Genomic DNA, 20,390 nt, shown 5'->3' with positions numbered 1-20,390 from the left:
AAAGCATTCACTGGAAACGTAAGAATGATAACAGTACATACAACCTTACCGTGAACTACAAAAGTACGTCATCAATGATGGAACGATGATGATTGGCGATAAAAATAGATAGCTACGTTTTGTCAGTTTTCCAAATCATTAAACTATTATTATTATTATTATTATCATTTCAAATTGTCCATTGCATCGTAAATAAAGATGAAAATTTCAAAATATAAAACCGTTTGTCAAAAAAAAAATTAAAAATATTACCTGCTCTTGAACATTCTTGAACAACTGAATTATTTATTACAATCATAATGGGGTTTGTATGAAAAAAAGATTTTTTTTATTTCTCATTATGATTATTGATTGTTGTTTTAGGTATGATCTTCTTTTAACAAGCTGCAGAAATTGGAAACACAAGCACCGATAAAAGTAGTACACAGCTTACTGAAACAAAAGAAAAAGAAATAAATGTGTTTCATCTAATTACAGTACTATTGGAAAATTATCAACTTTATCAAACAATGCAAACAATTAAGTCATCGAAATATCGTTGAAAATATGCAGAAACACTTGTGTAGGCTGTTGAATTGAAAAGAGAAAATTCACACTGGATAAATTACCACCGGCCACACCCAGTTTCTATCTTTTTTTTGTTGATCTGAATTAAGATGAATGACTCAGAGTTGTTTATGGGCGGATATGTGGGAAAATCTCCCCTGATATACAACTAACTATCCAAAAAATTTGCCAGTCAACCAAACTTGATCAACAACAGCAACAAACAACAAGCAGATCCTGTGGCATTCAGGTGAAACACAATGACTTGGTTAAAAAAATAGTAAGTAATAATAATAATATTAATATATTCGCACAAGTAGAACAGAAAACAACTGTAAAAAAACAAAGCGGTATGCTCGAGAATTTGCCCTTGCAAATTTGCAAATTAATCAAGAAAATGCAAACAGCGCATAATTAACTGATAACTTCGTTACACTACCCAAACCCAACGAAGGCGGATAACGAAGCTTGGTAAAGCTTTATTTAGAAGCCGGACGACTAATTTTAACAATTTTAAAAATTCACCTCATTCTTCCCACTGGCGTCGAAGCAGTCGAAAAGAGCTCGGTGGTGGTGATTGGACGTCTGTGATGCGCGTTGAAAATTCACAACATCCCAAACACGACGCGTCAATTCCATCCAACTTATATCTTTTATTTTCTACCTCAATCTCTAAATAAAAACAGGGAAATAAAAAGCAAAAACAAATAAATACCAACCAAATACCAAACGGAACTAAAATTGCCATTTCAAAATTAACAAACATATAGAGAGAAAGCACCTCAAAATAAACGAGAGCTTCATTTTTCTTCTTTGGTCTTCTTTTTTTTCTCTTTTAATACGCAAAATCGATTTTTCAAATACCACTAGCAAAAATATAATCTTTGTTGAAACAACTGATTTTAATAAGTTGGGAAAAAATTTTCAAATTAAATTACATCGTTACATCATCATAAGTTAGGTGGAGGGGTTTTTTTTTATATGAGGGGTAAGAACGACACAGACACACATGCAAGTTAATTTTTGTTTTGTACAGATATTTTTGTGATTATGTGAATTATGCATTATTATTCGAAAGTTTATCAGAAAAAAAACTATTAATTAATAAGATAGAACATGCGAAGGAAGAAAAAAAATTACGCTAAACCAGACAATAAAATGAGGGGTTTTGAAAAAATTGCGAAGTGAACAAGCGAAAAATGCTTTTCCTTTTTTTCTGTCCTAAGCTCTATCTCAGTGTCTGAGAAGTGTTGAATATTGAAAACGAAAAAAATCGATCACTTCTCTCTTGACAACGTGATTCCTTGTGTGCAAAATGCAATTCGATAATTTTATAATTTAAAAAACAACAACAAGAAGAAAAATTCAAACCTCCACTGGTAAACATAATAGTCAACAACCGGCGGCTAATTGTTTAATCGGATTCTTTCGTAAACAAGGACAGCATAATTTTACAAAGTTAACCAAACTGTAACATGGCACCACTTTTTCGACGTCACCCAAAAACTGTCAAAAAATAAGGTTTATCATTAAGATTTTGTCATTTGTATATTTATACCCATGCAAACAACGCTGTCACTATCAGGTGAAAAGTGAATAATTACGTAAATTATCTGTAAAATTACCTTCAAACATTATCATCACTGTCAGCAGCACTGTGTTTCGGCTATTGAAAATTCCATCACAGTCTCAAAACAAATCAATAAAATAATCAACATTTGAAACTTTTAAGTGCAAAGAAAATATTAAATTTCCTAAACTGAACAAAAATCTTTGCAAAAAAAATTTTTTTAATACAATTCTAATCTTAAAAGCTTCGCTTGGAAAATACCATAAATATTAGTTGTTGTTGTTGGGATTCTTGAGACAAACACCAATAATGCAAAGCTAAAACTTATTAACTGTTGCTCAACACTCAGGCTTAGCATCAATTTCAAATATTCATTTAAAAAAACCCAATAACACGTTACAACATTAATTAACACTGCGTTTTCAAGATTACACGTTAAAAAAAGAAAAGAAAAAATCCCTCAACTAATGCAAAAGAGGACTATACATTTGAAATTTTAATGTCTTCTGATATCAATATATCGATGATGAGTTTAAAAATAATTCATTCAAATTTGCAGCTCAAACAAGAAAAAATATTTTTATAAAACTTCATTATTAAAAAAACAACAACAATAAAATTTTCCTCTTTTGACCGCAATGCATGAGCAACACAAAACCCGCTTTGTCGAAACTAGATGCTTGACAACTGCATTCAATAAATAGTTGAAATTATGTCAAAATTATTAATTTGTAAATTTGAATTTTTAAAATAAATGAACAGCTATTTTCCACAAATTATTTCCAAAATAACTGCTAGAAAAGTACCTTATCTGTCTATTGGAACATGATCACTGGAATACATAAATGAAAAAAAAGCTAATACACAATGTTGCATGTATTAAAAAATTCTTCATCACACAACTGTTGCATTTGTATTATATCATTTTTGCCGCTGACTTCGTAGACACTTCCTTGAAACTGTAAATAATGCTCACTGTATTATATTTCACCCTCTAACGCAACATTTAAAAAAAGACGACTAACAAACAATTAAATATCACTTTACACAACTTTTCAATTATACAGCTAAATCATGGATAATTTTTTCTAATTATTTAGTGCAACTGATTCATTCATAATATTCATATCTGCTCGGTTCAAAAAAAATTTAAAAAATCTCATCTTTATTCTTATTTCTGAATGATATAAATTATAATATTTGCAAACACTGGTTTCTGAAAAACTGAATTATCAACACCATAAAATTTTGATTAGAACAATCCTCACTAGCCTCTTGAATCAATTCAACATATTTATTGAAAAGTAAAAAATTAAAATTATATGAGAATAAATATTTTCAAGTCAATATTCAAATAAAAAATAAAATAAAATAAAAACGTATGAACAATGCATACCTGTTTGGAAGCAACTGTTGAAATTGCAGAGGATGGCTAAATGTAGAAATGGTACAAATTTAATATTAGTATTGCGCTTATGCCAGCAGATAGAAAACGATGCAAATCAGTGTTTAAAGCAGATGACATAATGCTGCTGATGTTTATCTAATTAAAGGTTACCAAGGAGAAAAAATAGGAAAATAAATCAAATTTGATATATATATATATATATATAGATGTGTGTGCGTGTGTGTGTGCATGTTAAAAAATACAGGAGATATGCGTATATATAGAAAAAATGTTTGAAGTAAAATTCAAACTGATGCTATGAAAGACTGGAAATTATCAAATTACAGTATTCCTCATTCCATACGCTTGAGTATTATATTGCAAAACCGATGGAAAACTGCATCATTTGATGTCAATCTCAGCTAATAAAAATAGCAAGAAAATGAAAAAAAAAGTCAAAACTACATAATAACTGTCATAGATACACCGAGTGAAGAATAATAATGTATCATAATTCTCAAAGATATACTTTGTTCTTCATATTTAACATTCCAATTAAAGTGGAAAAATTTTTTCAATTTTTCAAAATAACAGTAAAATAAAATCGCACAAATTCAAAATAACTATGAGCAAATAAAAAACATAATTTATATATTTGTTTGCAAAATCATGATTATTCTTTTTGTTGCGATTAAAAATAACAGTGCTTCATTTTACTTTCTCCTAGCTGCCTTTTCGTCATTAGTCAAATAAAATCATTAACAATAAATAAAAAAGAAAAAAAAATCCAGACTGCTCGTGCATGTAATAAAGGGAAACAATAAATAAATCACAATAAATAATCAAATGTCATCTTTGACTGTTTATAAAGAAGCAACATTTTTATTATAAATAAATCATTAATTTCTTCTTTTTTCAACTGAATAAAATATTTTTAATTCAAATTTGAGAATAATTTTCCATTTTACAGAAAATTAATAATGACTTAATGTTATACTGTTAATAATGATCTTGGCTTCTTGATATTCAAAGAAAAAAAAAAGGAAAACACGAGTAAATTAAATTTATTTCTCATTCTATCAAAAATATTCATTTTTATTATTGATATAAGTAATCTGCTATTAAAATCTAATTTCAAATATTATTTCCCATTTTTCGAAAACTGCACAATTAAATTAAATAAAATCAAACGGAATACGAAATCAAGATGCAAGATACTAAGAGTTTTCATATTCGTGACAATTATAAAATATTCATAATTGAAATTAAAACAAAAAAAGAAAAAAGTAGTTAAAAACTACAATCTCATGATTTGATATGAGCATTTGAAATAAATCAGAATATCAGAATATCTCTCCTTCCCAAAGAAAAAAAACACTAACTTTTCAGCATATCATAAAGTAATGCAGACAAGTTATGCTCAAAAATTAATTTGATAGAAAAAAACCGCTTACAAAATATCTTCCACCATAAAAAAGGCATGCACGGATTACCAAGTGATCACACTGTGCAGCAGCTATTTATACTATTGCTAATAAAAATGATAATTTGTCAACATGCAGTCGCCATTTATTAAAAGCGTAAAAAAACATCGACAATTTGATAAAATAAAATTTACCCCTTTTTATAATCGTTAAAAATTAAGTGTTTTTGTATTGTTTCTGCATTAATCAGCTGCATTTTACAAGCAGTGCATTTTGTATCAAAATTTAATTTTTAAAAATAATCTGACCTGTTGTTACATAACTGAATATAACCTTTCTTTGTCACTTGTATTTTAAGCAAAAAAATTTGACTAGAGTATACTACACAAACACACCTGTAAATTTATAAAACAGCAAAATAAAAGAGTACATATTACATCACAAAATAAAATGAAGATTTTTCACGAAAACTAAACTACATAATTAAATAAACGTTTCAACAGTTTACAACAAGTTCAAACTTTTGATAACCTCAAATAATAATCATTACTACTCAAATGGAATTAATTAATCATCTCTGCATGAAAATTATTCAATCAATTCTTTTGTAATGCAAAATACAGTGATGCATAATATCTGTAGTAAAATAAGCTACTGAAATTTTTTTAAAAAGGAACAACAAATAAAAATTATTATTTATAATACAATGCAGCCCTTACTAATGTTCTATTATAGATTTGTAGACTCTTTTTATATATGTATTTGGTTATCCTACTACATATTTGCAAGCGTCTGTCTACACGTCATATTGTAGTATAACCTAAGCATTTTGCATATGTACATCGGCGTGTTCGTAATTACGAGTAATTAAATAGAATTATTTATAAAATAAATGCCACAATTAAACCAAATAGCAAACAATCGATAAATAAGCAAACTCCTCCTTACCGAATAAAAATTATCATTCTGCTTTGTAAAGTGATGTAGTAGAGAATTTCGAATATATTGTCCATTTGATTTCATTTCGAAAAATAATTTCTTTTCTGTCTTCACAAAAAAATTATTCTCCAAATAGCTGAATACGCACTTTGATTAATTTCACATCTAAAACATGCGATGAAATAAAAAGAAATGAATCACAAAACTTTATGCGTGTGGGCATCGTACAATTTTCTCTTTGTAATATGATACAAGTAGCTGTAGTACAGATTTGCATCGAAATAAGATCGGCATTTTTTCGGCATAGCAAACAACAATCCCACAATTCACTGCAAATGACGAACAGAAAAATGGAAATTCTTCACACTTCATAAGACTCGAAAAGAAAATTAATTTTATCAATAATGGATTTTAATTGCTGGTATCACTGAAACAACAGTGCTGCATAGAAAAACCAGCATAATGAACAATACATGCATGTAATTATAAATATACTTGCCATGATAATACACGTACCTCTAACTTCATTTAAATAGAAATATCCGATCGCCGATTTTCAACAAAAAATATTCGCTGAAATTTACTAAAGAAATATAATCGCATACTATAACTGTACTTGGAACTTAAAAATAACAACCATTAAAACAGATTGTTAAAAATGTATTTGTTTCTTCTTCTTTTTTCATTTTTTACTTCTGAATAAACTTCAGATCAAGAAAAAAGAAACAAACATTCACCATATTATATGCATATTTTACAGATGTCACAATAAGCATTTGCCGTTGTACTTTCCAGCAGTATTATTATTAATTATTATTTATTTGGAAAAATTTTAACGAAACAATCTTTACAAATAAACAAAAAACAATATACAGAAGGGGCGTTGAGCACGGTGAAACAAAAAATTAAAAAAGAAAATTGACTTTTTTTGAGACAAAACAGTTGAAAAGATGTCAGTCTCACGTTTCGCCTTTCACACGCAAACGTGCAAAATCTTCAAAAATGATATCATCCAAAGATTCCTCTTCGCTGAATTAAAAAAAAGATATAAATAAAATAATAATAAAGAGTCAAAATTAAAACAAACAAACAAACAAATAAACTAAACTATAATAAATACGTAGAAAAAATACTTTGCATCCAGTTGAATCAAGTCGACATCAACTGCCTGTTCTTCAGCAGTGTTTTTAGGATCCGATGGACATAGTTCAATCGGCTCTGGACGTGTCAAAATGAACGGCAATTCACCACAAAGCTCCCTTCAAAGCATTGAACATTCATATTAATATATATATATATGCATGCATTCAAATAAAAATTTTTAATATTCAAAATGAAACACATACCCATTTAAGGGACCACTGAGAGAGAGGCGAACTTTAACGCGATACTGAACCACAATTCCCAAATTTTCCCTATTTCCATCACTACCAACACTAAAAAACATTTCATCAAAATATTATCATTTTTTAAATAATAAAAATACAAAATTATCAAATTTACACAGTCGACGATGCTAAATTAGTATCTTCATGTTTAAGCTTGCCGTCAAGTGCTAAGCCGCGTTTGTCGCGGTTGTTGCTCAACAATGGACAAACCGAATAGACTTTGGTCAACGTGCCTCCGGTGCTTAGTGGGAAACCTTCACTGCTTTCCAATTTCGCCACTTCGCACTGGTAAGTAGCCGTAGTGAACAAACATATATCAGCTCGTTGAAGAACAATAATTTTAATCTTCTTCACCGTTTTGTTGCTGTTGTTCTGTATGTACACGTTGACAAAAATCGACTCGCCATGATAATAAAGCTATTTCAAAATAAATTAATAATAATTATACCAATAATAACAATAATAAATAACTACTTCTTTGTCCAATGATGCTTCGACATACAACAAGCCTGAACTCATCATGTAATCTTTGCTGATTTCAAATGACGGTTGTCGTGAATTAAATGCAAACGGTACGCAAGTTAGTTTACGAATTGCCAACCGTACGCAGTCACTAATAAATAGATAAATTATTGTCTATTATTTTCATTTATTAAAAAATTTTCTACTGTTTCTTCGGCTTATCTTCAATACAATCTGCTACGTATGTTTTCAATTCATAATCGACTCCACATGGCTAATGAAAACAATAAAAATCATTAAACAAAAAAATATTTTTTTTTTAAATAAATATTGCCCAAACTTTTCCATTATCATCAGGTGTTGGTTGCAACGTAACTGATGAAGCTGAATAAGGAGGTAACTGTGGGTAGAACAACATAAATTAATAAAACAATATAATGTAATGTAATATAATATTCGTACCTCAAACCAAAACGGATATGCATTGTCGCCCAACTTTTTTTTCAAACGTTCTTGAAGCCTTGTAAGCTTTCGTGATACAAACGATGGATCCGGCGGAAATACATAAACACTTGTATAAAACAGATCTTTGCGAAACTGAAGCCCCAGCACATCCAAATCTTCACGTCCATAACAAAACGCTGCTAACAAACTTACACAAACTGACCGACCCTCTTGAAATATTGTATCATCAATAACCACCATACCATCTAGATAAAAAAAATTAAAATTAAATACAGAACAATACTATCCATTTTAACAATTACACCATTTACCAATTACGTCCACGAAAGTCAAGTGATCGATGAAATCACGCTTGCCAAGGTAGGTTGTAATCTAAAAATTCATTATTCATCAAAACAGCACCAAAAACGTCAATACTATTCAGTAAATAATTAAGACACAATTCTGTGAGGAAGATATAATAGAAAATTCAAGCATCAAATGTATCGATTTTACCATTAAAAAAAGTGTAATTGAAATAACAAAAATGACTACTTTTAATCAATCCTTTACCATACAACGCTACTTAATTATAACTAAGTTGCCAATAGTTTGACATCAGGCAAAGTAATTTAGTCTTAAACGGAACGCGCAATAAAGTGTACAAACTGTTCATCAGCTTAGAGAAGCTTTTCAACAAGTTCAATAATAAGAAATTCAATTTTCATCACTAGATAAAAAGTAATTTTTCAAAAATAAATTTCCACCTATTTCCTAATCTTTCCAAAAACTCAAATCAGTAAACAATACTCGCAGACAAGTTACTTATTTTACAATGAAAAAGAAATTTATCGTAACAAACAATAAAATGTGTAAAACAATTATTTCATTTATTATTTGATGCGTTAACAAAATTTTCCAATTTTCCAATCAAAGTTACACTTTTACCACTAAGTATTATTGTTAATAAGTAATTCACTTCCAATGCTGATGTTTCAACTCATCAAAGGAAATAAATATTTCAGCAGTACGCTAAATAAATTTTAAGTGAAATGCAAATTAACAAAAATAACATAGAAATTTACGAAAACTGAATTAAGATGGCTTAGAATTGTTTTATAATTCAAAATAATCAAAAAACTAATCAACAACAAATCATATTAATGTTATTTATTAACAAAATCTCAAATAGGCAAAACTGTATAAAAATGTATAACTTACTTTTCCATTTGCGCTGGTCTTTTTATAAACCCTAAAATATAATTAAAATAAAGAAAGTTTAACGACAACGCAAACTTCACAACTTACCGAGTGCCAGATTTGGATTCTTCAAAATTCATTTCAAGAACAAGTACATCAATGAAATATTTCAACACAAGAGAACAGTCCCAAGAATGACAACACAGCGAATAATCAACGTTCCATATTAATAATTCAACGCTTCGGGATTCGTTTCGAATAAATGATGAACTTTACAGGTTCCTAGAAAATCGATTGTCTATAAGCCTAACAGTTTGATCGACCTGTCAGTTACCCACAGGCACAGTTATATCAAAGACAACGATGCAGCTATCAAATCAGTGGTCAGTTAGCTGCACTTTTACAAATTAAAAACAAGTTATTCACAAACCAAGTCTTAAATGAAAACATAAATAAGAATATGGAAAAACAAAACTTTATTTTAACAACTGATGCCTTGTCCTCAACTGCCATCCCTGCATAGAAAAGTTATATCAACAGTGAATTAATGATTTTCGATACTAATTGTGTTGTAATTCAAAACGATGATACAATTGATTAGAAGAACATGTTCAAGCAATGCTTTTAATGAATAATTTTTCAAAATAAATTAAGATCAAAATCCCACTCCTAATGCAGCTTAATTGAATAAAGAAATCAGAATTAATAATTAAACCTACAACAGAAGATCTTTCTGAATAAAATAAAAATTTTCCTCAAATTAAAAATATTTGAAAACTTCATAAACGTTATCAAAATGCTGTAAAGAAGCTGTGTATGCCCGCTATCGTAAACTACTACAGTATCACAATTCAACTACAGTAAAATTATTTGAAAAGTAGTCCTGATCATCAAAAATAAAACAGATTTTTAACTGCGAAACTATGCAACATTGTCATTCTGTTACCCAATAATTATAAGAAATTTAATATCAATTACTATAGCCAAATATTAAAAAAACAATCAAGATAAATTAATCAACTTATTTGATTTTCATAATAATCAGCTACTTCACGCAATTTTTTAGATCATTTATAGTAACTATTATAATATGTAAATTTATTTTGAATATTCACGTCTGTTTGTTTTATAATTTTAGAATATTCTCAAAAATTAAAATCGCAGTGAATTAATTAACTCATTAAATTTTTATAACAATCGTTACGGTTTAAACAGTCACAAAACACATTGTAGCAACAAAATAAAACAGTTACATATTTAAAGTTAGCCTGTTATTAGCGACGCAAACACTCATCAAAAAGTAGATTATATAAATATTGTGAATATATAAAATATACCTTGAAAACAATAACTGACTTTATTTAACCACTTGAATTAGTAGGTTGCTGCATATTTTGCAACATACCATTCTTCTCAAAATAAGGTATTAAAAGTGGATTTCTACGATTTTGCCGAGATCGTAAATAGGTATACGGATGTATGGGTAACAATCCCGAAAGTCCTAACAACTCAAGAACACTTCTCGATATCGCAATGTCTTGACCCAGCCAATAGCGAACACGGTTAAAATCAAGAGCCACGAGCTTTTCATTAAATTCATTTGGCAAAGGATCATACGTTCCCACCTAAATAAAAGGAATATACACATAATATAGTTAAAATGAAAAACAACAATAATTTCTGAAATAAGACAATGAAAGTTGTTAAAATATTTTACTTAAGAATTACAAAACAAGCTAAAATTTTCTTAAATATTCCCATTCCTCGACATTGCTAACACTCGTAACTGTTACCTGTTCAATAATGTCACCTTGCCATCGGCGGGTTTTACATTTCGCCACCACAATATGAAAAAAAGGTCTATTTCGACAGCCGAAACGGGCCAAAGTAAGGGCGTGTTTAAACATTACAAAGCAAAAATTAAACGGCCTGCAAAAAATAAATAAATGCAAACATTAGTGCTGAACATTTGCGAGTATTATCATATATTTCGTTGAACTAAACATGACATGAAAAAATATATTGAAAATCATCGATTAAAATAACACTACACATACTCTTTGAATATTTTCTAATCTTTATTTTCATAATCTACAATCAACTGCTTAAGGTAACTGCAGTACTGTGAAATCATACTTTATTTCATTATACAGAAATGTAACCTAAGAATAACAAGAATAAAGAATAATAATTTCATAATAGCATTCAATATCAAGTAACTGTCTAATTAAATGAGCAGATTTTGAATATTTCTGCCACTTTATTTGATAATTTTAGAATATTCTGAAAAATGAATACAAATTACATTTCTTTGAAAAGGAAATTAAGTTAAAGGAAAAAACAGTTTTTTTATTTTTACATTAAAAAAAACAAAAAATTTCTTATGCTAAAGCAAATGCCATTTAAAATAACTTGATTAGAAAATAATATTTGATAATCAAGACCTCTGTGTACTGTAACATACTGTATCCATTGTTTCTAAATCATCTTAGCTTTTATAGCAATCGTTATAAACTGAGATTATTCACTGAAGTTTGAATTCATTATTGTTAATAAAATTAACTTACCATTATGGAAGAGGAAGTTTCTGCCACTTATGTTTCTGACGAGGAGCTCGATGATGGTAAAATGTGTTATATTTTTTACAATGCAGTGAAGTTTCGTCATGGTAGTTTTGTTATAGAAGTTGAAGACATGAAAGATGATTATACGTCAGATAATGCCGGCTTCGATGTCCCACGTCGCCGCCGACAATGTATCCTTAATTTGTATGAGGTTTGGTATTTCTGATTTTAATCATTTTAGTGTCTGGTGATGAAGATGACGTTGATGAAGTCATCACAGAAGACGATATTCAGGATGACACAGCAGTCACAATTCAGCAGTTTCGTGGTCGTGGCATGAAAAGTTTGTGTTTTTTAAGTAGTATTTGTTTTGCTTTCGTAAAAGAATTTTTAAATGTAGAAGCAAATCGAATTGGTGATGAGGAGGGCGAAGACGAGGAACGTGTTTTGAGCAAACCTGTTCCATGTAATTTATATGAAGATTGTAATTGTCGAAACATATTACAGTATGTGAATGTATTTAGCTGTTGATGGCTGGACAATCATCGTCAGCAATTTGCACCAGGAAGCAGAAGAAGACGAAATAAAACAAGCGTTCGAAGATTTCGGTCCAGTTAAAACAATCAACATTCTGCTTAACCGCGAAACTGGATATCTGACTGTACATGATTTTACTTCTTTTTTCTTTGTAGAATTTAAATGCTTAATTTTATTTTTATAGGGAGTCGCCATAATTGAATATGAAGTATATGATATGGCACTGGAAGCTGTGCAGACAATGAACGGCGCTACGTTTTTAGGCAAAAAGTTGAAAGTAGACTGGCTTTTCATTGAAAAACCAAAACTTACAAGTCGTGCATAAATATTTGTCATTTGTAAAATTGCATATCCAACATTATTTATGCATTTCATAATATATATTAAATAAATGATTTTTTTTATCAAACTTACCTATGTCTTCAGCCTATTTCATGGAAAAAATGAACGTTTAATTAACACCTAATTGCATCCATCGAAAGCTTGATTCACAATAGATGTCAACAGAATTTCATAAAAAAATATGCAATGTTAAGCAGAGCTGTCAGTATTAAAAATAACTGTGACCAGGAACATTGATTCGATGATTCCATTGTGTGAATCTGACAAAGATTGTCCGCAGACACGCTTACTATGGCTAAACTTGATTTGCTTGACAACAATGGGTAAAATGAAGAATGCCTAGGGGGATTTGTGGGCAAGAAATCGAGCGAAGTGACAAAAATCGAATGTGCTTGTTTCCAAATTTTTTGCGTATTTAAATTTTCTGATTTGCAAACAATTAAGCTTCCACCGAGTGTACCGAAAGCTAAATATTGACTGCAGTCACTGACGGCCATTGTTGAAATCACTTCATTACCGCAAGCACGAACACTTTCTGCCCTACAAAACAGCGTTGATCCGGAATAGCTGATAAGCCATTTGGTCAAAAAACAGGGCTGCATTTTCGTACTTCGCGCCACTGGAACACTGCATGTTATTAAAACTTGATGCAAATTCAAACGTTTGTCTTTCAAAAATCGTGCAAATCGGTAACGATATTTCTCTGGCAGCAACGTCGGCTTTGTACCAACAGCATTCAAGTCAGCCACTTTACTTCCATCATTAATTCGCCACAAATAACAGGTCCCATTCCGGCCAACCGTAACTACAACAGTTTCGTCGGATGAAATATCCAAATCGTCAATTTCATCTTTATGAGCATTGTGATCTAACTTTAGCCGAACTGTCGGATATTGCCAAACACGAAAATGACCATCCGCACCTCCAGTTAACAACAGTTGACCAGTATGGCTGAAACGAACCACTTTCTGAAACGGACCGCCACCTCGGCCATCGGATGAAAAGTCCGTCTGGAAAAGCTGAACTGCATCCATTTTAAGACTAAATGTGCCTGCATTTCGCCCTTTTGTATCATCGTTTAAACTATTATTACGACTTCTGTGCGGCCGATGAAATGAAACATCTGGGGCATTTGGAGAGTTCAAATTCCAATAAGACGTTTGCACAAGTTGGCAGCAACCTGAAACAAAGCATTCGTTTCGATGTTGCATGCAATGAACATTGGATTTTGTACAACATTTACCTTCTTGACCGAGAGCTAAAATAAATTCACCATTTCTTGTATTCAATGCAAGTACATCCATGTTCATCGTGGCACGACTATCAGTGTTTAAATGACCCATCTTGGTCAATTTTGGGCCGGTGCTATTCAAATCGATACCAAAAACTTCAACACGATTTGGGACGCCAGATTTCGCCTGGCCGCCTCCACCGGCGACAACGATATGATGATCACCAACAACACGAACACTGTACATGGGAAAACTTGTAGAAACGAATAATTCCGCCTCGCACATAACGGCAATCTAACATCAAAACAAATTAACAGTTATCAATTTCCGTAAACAGTTGGCATATACAGTACATTTAACACAGAAGTACAATTATTACAGCATGATGATCAATATACTTCGATTATAATAACATCTAACAATGTCAATTATTTATGATTAACATAAAAAATAAGCTGTAAAAAATAAATCAACTTTGAAAATTATTTCGATTTATCTGTGAGATTTTTGACTGCTTAGAACAACTGTCAATTTTGGCTGAAAAATTTACGCGTACAAATTACATTAACTAAAAACGTTGAAATGTTGCATATCAAATTATCTCAACAGTGCATTGTTTCCTTCAAATCAATGTAACACAAATTTTTTACTGCACATAAACTTTGATTTGGCATAATATTTGAAATCGCAGAATTTCGTTTACAGTTTAATTGCGCTATTTTCGGACAGTTCATCATTGACAAGCATACCTATCTTATAATTTAAAAAAACGAACAGAATTCTTAGACTATTAACATCAATAATGCGTACTAAAGTTTTAGTATACAAGCAAACTGCACAGAATAACACCCCTTGGAACAGCTTAAAAAAATATATACCTACAAACGTAAAATAATAGTATACTATGACTAGCTGAACATATTCATTCAACATGTCTCAAATGTCAAACAGTTTTTTTATTTTCTCAAGTTACCTTCATTTATTTAAGAAATAATTATAAAATTACATTGCTATAATGGCTCTAATAAAATTATCTAATGAAAAAGATAATACTGACTTTGCTGTCGGAATAGAACTATGAAAAAAACAATTTACAGTTTGTACTATTATAGTTGTTAATAATTTAAAAAAGCATTGAAAATATTGTAAATAATAAATAATTTTAATAAATAAACAAATTTGAAAAAGCATTTGCATCTTAAGTATGCTTTTTAGTCGTATAATTCAAAATTTATTAATAGCTTATTTTCCAACAGCGTTGACGTCATACTGTAATTTTCAAATGATATTAAACATACTTTAAAGTAAAGGTAAAATTAAAAATTCATGTGTAATTATTAATAAATTATATTTTAAAATATTGTAACTATATATTATGGAAATAATCTTTCTTTCAACCATAATCAAACCTGCTTTTAATTATAAGGCACTGTAGGATTTACAGAAGTCATTTCTAATTTATTGATAAAAAAGGTTCGTTTTTAATTTTTCATTTTGCCTTTAGATAAGTATGAATTTAAAGAATTTTTAATCAATTCCAAAAATTGTACCGATCTCATAATTATAAACTCATAAATTTCGCTTTTTCGTAAAAATTTATCTAAAATTTCAACATGTTTTAATAATAATTTTTTCTATGTTATTTTCACTGCTGTTTCTCAAAAATACTTTAACTTGATATCTTATTACAAAGGTTCAGTTAGGTATGCAAAATGTGAGAGTAAGTGAAGAGAGGTGTTTAGAAATCTGTGCTTTGTTATTATTCCGGTCGCCTATTATTTCTACTGCATTTATTTAAGGTGATTGCGCTGTCGCCGCCCCCAAAACATTGTTTCTGCTGCTATTACAAAAGCTATTTTTGCACTTTCACTGATTTGTTGCTTTTTACCTGCGCATCAACTTGTCATCGTACTTGAGATTCACCAACGCCCAGACCAATTTGTAGTACAATCTTGAAAATCAGGTAGGCGCCAATTTCGATTGCATTTCACGCGATATTTTATTTTTGATTCCTTTCTTAATACGCACATAATCTCTTTTTCATGATTTTATGTTATAATTTGTTTCTGTGATTTTAAACCGTTGTTGACAAAGACTAGAAACTTTACTTTAGAAAAAAAATTTCAAAAAGTAGAATAACATGATTCTATTTTTATGACATTTGAAAACTGTTCTGTTAGCTGCGTTTCAATATATGATGATAGCGGAATGCAAAAAACCAAGATAATAATAATCGAAAGTTTTGAGTTTACCCTACGCAAATGACTTCTTGTAGAAAACTAATCATTTTTCTTTTATTTTCCAGTCATTATTTGCAGTCTAATTTCTACTCAAGCGAAAGTGGCTTTTCAACTACAGTAATCCCGAATTACTTTCTGTTGCATTACACCGTTATCTACTTGCTATTGAATATGATTTTCCAGGTCTAAGAGCTATTGACTTGTGTAAATTCGTTACTTTTGAAATAAGTTTCTTACTGTTATATAATAAATTAACAAATAGCGAACATTTACTTTAGTTAACCGTAGTTAGATATCGTCCCTGATAACCTAGTTTTCCTGCTCACTTAATTTTTGAAAATCTTTTCGCGTAATTAGGAGAACATGGCAATGGCCATGAGTTTCTGCTCTTCCCGCTGGTCTTGTGAATGGGATAATCAAGTTCGGGGGCCTGATTCTTATTTGATTTGCCTCTCATAAGTCATCTGCTAATTTTTTAGATTACTGTAAGCAGTCGTTATGGAGGTCGTCAGTGAAGCTGAAGGTAATTGTTATTTATTTTGAAAGCGAAGAAATGCTGTTTACCAAATATGATGCAAAGAAATTTGTTTATTATACCTTAATTTTTTAAAAGAATTATGTTATTTAAATTAAAACTGAAAAACAACCATTGTTATCTGTGTTTCCTAAAAATTTCAAAAATACTTCATAGAAACTCATGTACTGGATGTGGATCCAGCGCAGCTGGTACAGCTACTGGCTAGTTCCGAGGATGGGACAGCCCAATTCATTGACGAACAGGGAAACACTATTACCGTGAGAATTACATGAAATTACATAGTCATCATAAAATCACTACGTGCTTTTGCTTTTCAGCTAACAGCAGAGCAGCTAGTTGAAGCTGGTATTACTTTGGAAACGTTAGAAGGAGCCGACGTCCCTATGTATGATGAAAATTCACAGTATCTTGATCAAAGCAGTCAGCAGTATTACGTTATGGAAGGCACCGATCAAGAACCTCCACAGTAAGCAAATTTAGGTAAAACTGTAAACTATCAATTTGATATCTGTTTTTTCTATCATTGTCAGGTTAGAACCAGAAGCACCTTCAAAACCACCTGAACTTGTGCCTGCAGATCCGGATGCGGAAAATTTTGCTTCTAAGCCCCCAGTTTTATCTGCATCAGTGACTCCAACTTCAGCAGGCCAAGGGCCTGCAGGCTTCGATGCAGATTTGTTGAAATATCCAGATCACGCCCGTGCGATGTTTCTACAGTTTCAGCGTTCTGCACAAGAAAACGAATTGCAACGTGCACGCCTGAGTCGACATGTCACGTTGCTGGTCAATGCGTTGATCAAAAGGTAAGCGTGTTATACAAAAGCATCTTTAACCTATTTCAGACTTTGAAACAAATGCTTTTCCTTAAGTTTCCCAGACACAGATTTTCATGAAATAGTTGTGCGATCATCACAGGATTCAGAAAGTCGTCCTCAGTCAGTAATTTTACGTAAAACAGCTCCGGATCAGATAGCTCCGAATCAGACCTATCAAATGCAGTTGGAAACAGGAGAATCGCGTTTTGTCATCGTACAAGATGAAGAATCCGAAGATATGCCCGTATTGGATTCATCTATGACACCTTCAAAAGCTGTTGGTAAAATTCACTATACATATCTCTGCTCATTGCTTTTAAATACTAATATTTGCTTGTTCTTATTTCTATTTATTATTCATTCAGACGAGGATGGTCAGTATCAGTGCGAACATTGCTCGAAAAGATTTAATAAAGAATCGCAGCTGAAGCGTCACAAGGACTTTGCACATGCAAAAAGTCGAACATTCTTTTGCCGTTTTTGTAACTGTGATTTAATATTACCATCAGAAGAGATTTTCCAAGCGCATATTCGTTTACAACACACAGTTAAAGAAGAAGAACCTGAATCTGTTATGGGTCAGTTTTAAGCTGTTAACATAAAAATAAACAGTGAAACCAAAATTAAATTATTGCAGGTTCTGGTGGAAATGATGAAGATGAAGATATTGAAGAAGAGCCTGATTATGAGTTGCTAGATTTGGAAAAGGCAAATGAAGAGTCTGATCAGCGTTTGGGTGAGCACAAATGCAACATGTGCAGTATGAACTATATATCAGCACTGTTGCTCAAGAGACACATGAAAGAAGAACATGGTATTTTAGACGAAAAGGCAAGGAAATTTTCTTTATCAATTCATTAAATAAATAAATGTTTTATGTTTTATCATAATAAAATTTAAATTTTTAAGAAACTATACAGCTATATCCCCGGATTGGCGCAGGAAGGGATCATCCCTTTCAGTTGCAGCGTTTGTCACAGGAAATTCGCCAAAGAAGAGTACTTGAAAGAGCACAAAATTTTGCACACTGATGAAATACCGTATATGTGTGGTTTCTGTCCGAAAAGATTCAAGTGGAAATCCAACTTTTTAAAGCATAAAGAAGTGCACAATGCTCATTTTAAATTCACCTGCAATCAGTGTAACACGAATTTTCCTAGTCAAGCAGCTGTAGACGTTCATTTTAAGGTAATTAATTTTTTAAAATGTGTTTATCGTGTTAACTTTGAAATGAATTTAGTCGAAACATATGGAACGTATAAGAGAGCATGTCTGTCCGCTTTGTCAGAAAAGTTTCTATGAGAAAGAGTCACTGACCAAACATATGCGTGAACACAACGGACCGTTTTATACATGTGGCCAGTGCGGGCGACAATTTGTCGAAGAAGCACTGCTGAAAAAGCACATTACCATCCATACTGAAGTATGTTAAAGAAGAATTTTTTTGTTTTTGAGGATTAACAGTTGAAAAAAAGCACTGAAAATTTACCGTTCATAAATTACAGACTCGTCACTATGTTTGTAATGTTTGTGAGAAAATGTTCTCTCGAGCAAGCAGTTTAAGCGCGCATTTGCGTATCCACAGCGGAGAAAGAGCTTACAAGTGCAAAGTATGCGAAAGACGTTTCAATCACCGTTTCGAATTGAAATACCATCTGAGAACCCACGGTGATAATTTCCCTTTTGTCTGTCATTGCTGCGGTCTTCGTTTTCGAGAGAAAGATAAATTGGGTAAAAAAATAATTTGAAACAATAAAGCACACTCGAACAAAGCACTAAAATAATAATTGTAGCGATACACAAGACTTTGCACAAGAGATCCAAATTGTATCAGTGCAGTTCTTGTTGGAAAGCATTTTCAAAATTGGAAGACTTGCAAATGCATGTCGATGGTCACCGCGGCATTCGTCCCTATCCGTGTTTGGAATGTGACCGGGCATACAGCAGTCTTGGACACCTTGAAAAACACATGCAGGTGCACGCTACGGAACAACCTTACAGGTGCGGTGACTGTGGTTCATCATTCAAAGAGAAAAATCTCTTAGAGAAACACATGAAAGTACATATGCCAAATGACGACATGAAGTAAGCTTTCTCTCTACAGCTCAGCAGTACTATGTGGAGTGTCCAATTGGATTTTGCTTTAGATATATAATTTTGTGGGAACAAAATAACATGCTGAAAGAAGCGGCGGTTGTTGCGGACGGTGCAACGCAAGAGATGAACGATATAGAAACGATGCAGATTGATTTGACACAGTTCGGAAAATCAACAACTACAACTGGCAATGGTAATGGAGCATCAGCGCCATTCACTTTGCAAGTTAACCCAACCGAGAGTGATATAGCTGCCCAGGCGTTGAATCCTAACCAACCAGGCCTATTGACAGATGCACCTTCTGATTCAAGCTTCGACAGTGAAACTTTGAAGCAATCAGCATCCTCTTTACAGCTGGTGGATGAAAACGTGCATCTGGTGCATACTGTTCCTGGTAGCAGCATGGTAGTTCTACAAGACGGTGTTTTACAAAATACAAACGGAGGCGAAAGTGCGCTAGATTTGGCCGCGATCTCCTCCACAACTACCGAAGACGGAACCATTTACATATCGGCAGATAATTTGCACGTTCTAACTGATCCAGGTATGATGATGGCTACGTTTCCACCGGACATGAACTAATCTTACAAGAAAAATTACACTTCCCTGACAAAAATGCATGCCCGTAAACAAGAATCCTTACACAAATAATGTTACTATACAAT

The 20,390-nt window shown here is 31.6% G+C and overlaps 5 protein-coding genes across 5 annotated transcripts; 2 read left to right on the top strand and 3 right to left on the bottom strand.

The window, feature by feature from the left end:
• Positions 1–6,825: 6,825 nt before the first annotated feature.
• Positions 6,826–9,500, bottom strand: Tsp_04009 (beta-arrestin-1). The gene is made up of 11 exons (XM_003374773.1): positions 9,469–9,500; positions 9,382–9,412; positions 8,493–8,553; positions 8,179–8,426; positions 8,057–8,116; positions 7,923–7,990; positions 7,726–7,867; positions 7,370–7,671; positions 7,213–7,302; positions 7,000–7,125; positions 6,826–6,895 (listed from the first exon to the last, which is right to left on the bottom strand). Exons 1-11 carry the CDS (start codon positions 9,498–9,500, stop codon positions 6,826–6,828), a joined length of 1,230 nt encoding a protein of 409 aa, XP_003374821.1.
• A 278-nt stretch (positions 9,501–9,778) lies between these two features.
• On the bottom strand, positions 9,779–11,833 carry Tsp_04008 (ribosomal protein S16). The gene is made up of 6 exons (XM_003374772.1): positions 11,825–11,833; positions 11,315–11,358; positions 11,154–11,289; positions 10,727–10,985; positions 10,076–10,093; positions 9,779–9,795 (listed from the first exon to the last, which is right to left on the bottom strand). Exons 1-6 carry the CDS (start codon positions 11,831–11,833, stop codon positions 9,779–9,781), a joined length of 483 nt encoding a protein of 160 aa, XP_003374820.1.
• Positions 11,834–11,931: 98 nt separating this feature from the next.
• Tsp_04007 (putative RNA-binding protein) lies at positions 11,932–12,786 on the top strand. Its single transcript, XM_003374771.1, has 4 exons — positions 11,932–12,115; positions 12,166–12,390; positions 12,449–12,585; positions 12,646–12,786. The coding sequence occupies exons 1-4, from the start codon at positions 11,932–11,934 to the stop codon at positions 12,784–12,786; spliced, it is 687 nt and encodes a 228-aa protein (XP_003374819.1).
• Positions 12,787–12,961: 175 nt separating this feature from the next.
• On the bottom strand, positions 12,962–14,320 carry Tsp_04006 (putative prolactin regulatory element-binding protein). Its single transcript, XM_003374770.1, has 2 exons — positions 14,047–14,320; positions 12,962–13,983 (listed from the first exon to the last, which is right to left on the bottom strand). Exons 1-2 carry the CDS (start codon positions 14,318–14,320, stop codon positions 12,962–12,964), a joined length of 1,296 nt encoding a protein of 431 aa, XP_003374818.1.
• Positions 14,321–16,773: 2,453 nt separating this feature from the next.
• Tsp_04005 (zinc finger protein) lies at positions 16,774–20,307 on the top strand. The gene is made up of 12 exons (XM_003374769.1): positions 16,774–16,798; positions 16,967–17,070; positions 17,131–17,279; positions 17,344–17,616; positions 17,683–17,909; positions 17,994–18,206; positions 18,266–18,442; positions 18,638–18,816; positions 18,869–19,051; positions 19,134–19,238; positions 19,422–19,629; positions 19,733–20,307. Exons 1-12 carry the CDS (start codon positions 16,774–16,776, stop codon positions 20,305–20,307), a joined length of 2,418 nt encoding a protein of 805 aa, XP_003374817.1.
• Positions 20,308–20,390: the final 83 nt, after the last annotated feature.

Source organism: Trichinella spiralis, assembly GCF_000181795.1.
Source record: "Trichinella spiralis strain ISS 195 chromosome Unknown Scfld5, whole genome shotgun sequence".
In the NCBI taxonomy this organism is placed as follows: Eukaryota; Metazoa; Nematoda; class Enoplea; order Trichinellida; family Trichinellidae; genus Trichinella; species Trichinella spiralis.
Note: the sequence above shows the minus strand (reverse complement) of the source record. Positions and strands in the feature narration are given on the sequence as shown.

What these genes read in the sequence shown, in the direction of transcription:
- Tsp_04009 (XM_003374773.1), bottom strand. Translation starts at nt 9,500, where the DNA reads ATGAATTTTGAAGAATCCAAATCTGGCACTCG. An exon ending in CACCTGATGATAATGGAAAA is followed by an intron (nt 7,991 to 8,056) that starts GTTTGGGCAATA and finishes TGTTTTCATTAG; the next exon opens with CCATGTGGAGTCGATTATGA. An exon ending in GAAGATAAGCCGAAGAAACA is followed by an intron (nt 7,868 to 7,922) that starts GTAGAAAATTTT and finishes TCTATTTATTAG; the next exon opens with TGACTGCGTACGGTTGGCAA.
- Tsp_04006 (XM_003374770.1), bottom strand. Translation starts at nt 14,320, where the DNA reads ATGTGCGAGGCGGAATTATTCGTTTCTACAAGTTTTCCCATGTACAGT. An exon ending in TTTAGCTCTCGGTCAAGAAG is followed by an intron (nt 13,984 to 14,046) that starts GTAAATGTTGTA and finishes GCTTTGTTTCAG; the next exon opens with GTTGCTGCCAACTTGTGCAA.
- Tsp_04007 (XM_003374771.1), top strand. Translation starts at nt 11,932, where the DNA reads ATGGAAGAGGAAGTTTCTGCCACTTATGTTTCTGACGAGGAGCTCGAT. An exon ending in TTTGAGCAAACCTGTTCCAT is followed by an intron (nt 12,391 to 12,448) that starts GTAATTTATATG and finishes GAATGTATTTAG; the next exon opens with CTGTTGATGGCTGGACAATC. An exon ending in GCGAAACTGGATATCTGACT is followed by an intron (nt 12,586 to 12,645) that starts GTACATGATTTT and finishes TTATTTTTATAG; the next exon opens with GGAGTCGCCATAATTGAATA.
- Tsp_04005 (XM_003374769.1), top strand. Translation starts at nt 16,774, where the DNA reads ATGGAGGTCGTCAGTGAAGCTGAAG. An exon ending in AACAGGGAAACACTATTACC is followed by an intron (nt 17,071 to 17,130) that starts GTGAGAATTACA and finishes TTTGCTTTTCAG; the next exon opens with CTAACAGCAGAGCAGCTAGT. An exon ending in GCTACGGAACAACCTTACAG is followed by an intron (nt 19,630 to 19,732) that starts GTGCGGTGACTG and finishes TTCTCTCTACAG; the next exon opens with CTCAGCAGTACTATGTGGAG.
- Tsp_04008 (XM_003374772.1), bottom strand. An exon ending in CGCAAATGTTCAGCACTAAT is followed by an intron (nt 11,290 to 11,314) that starts GTTTGCATTTAT and finishes TATTTTTTGCAG; the next exon opens with GCCGTTTAATTTTTGCTTTG. An exon ending in AAGGTGACATTATTGAACAG is followed by an intron (nt 10,986 to 11,153) that starts GTAACAGTTACG and finishes CCTTTTATTTAG; the next exon opens with GTGGGAACGTATGATCCTTT.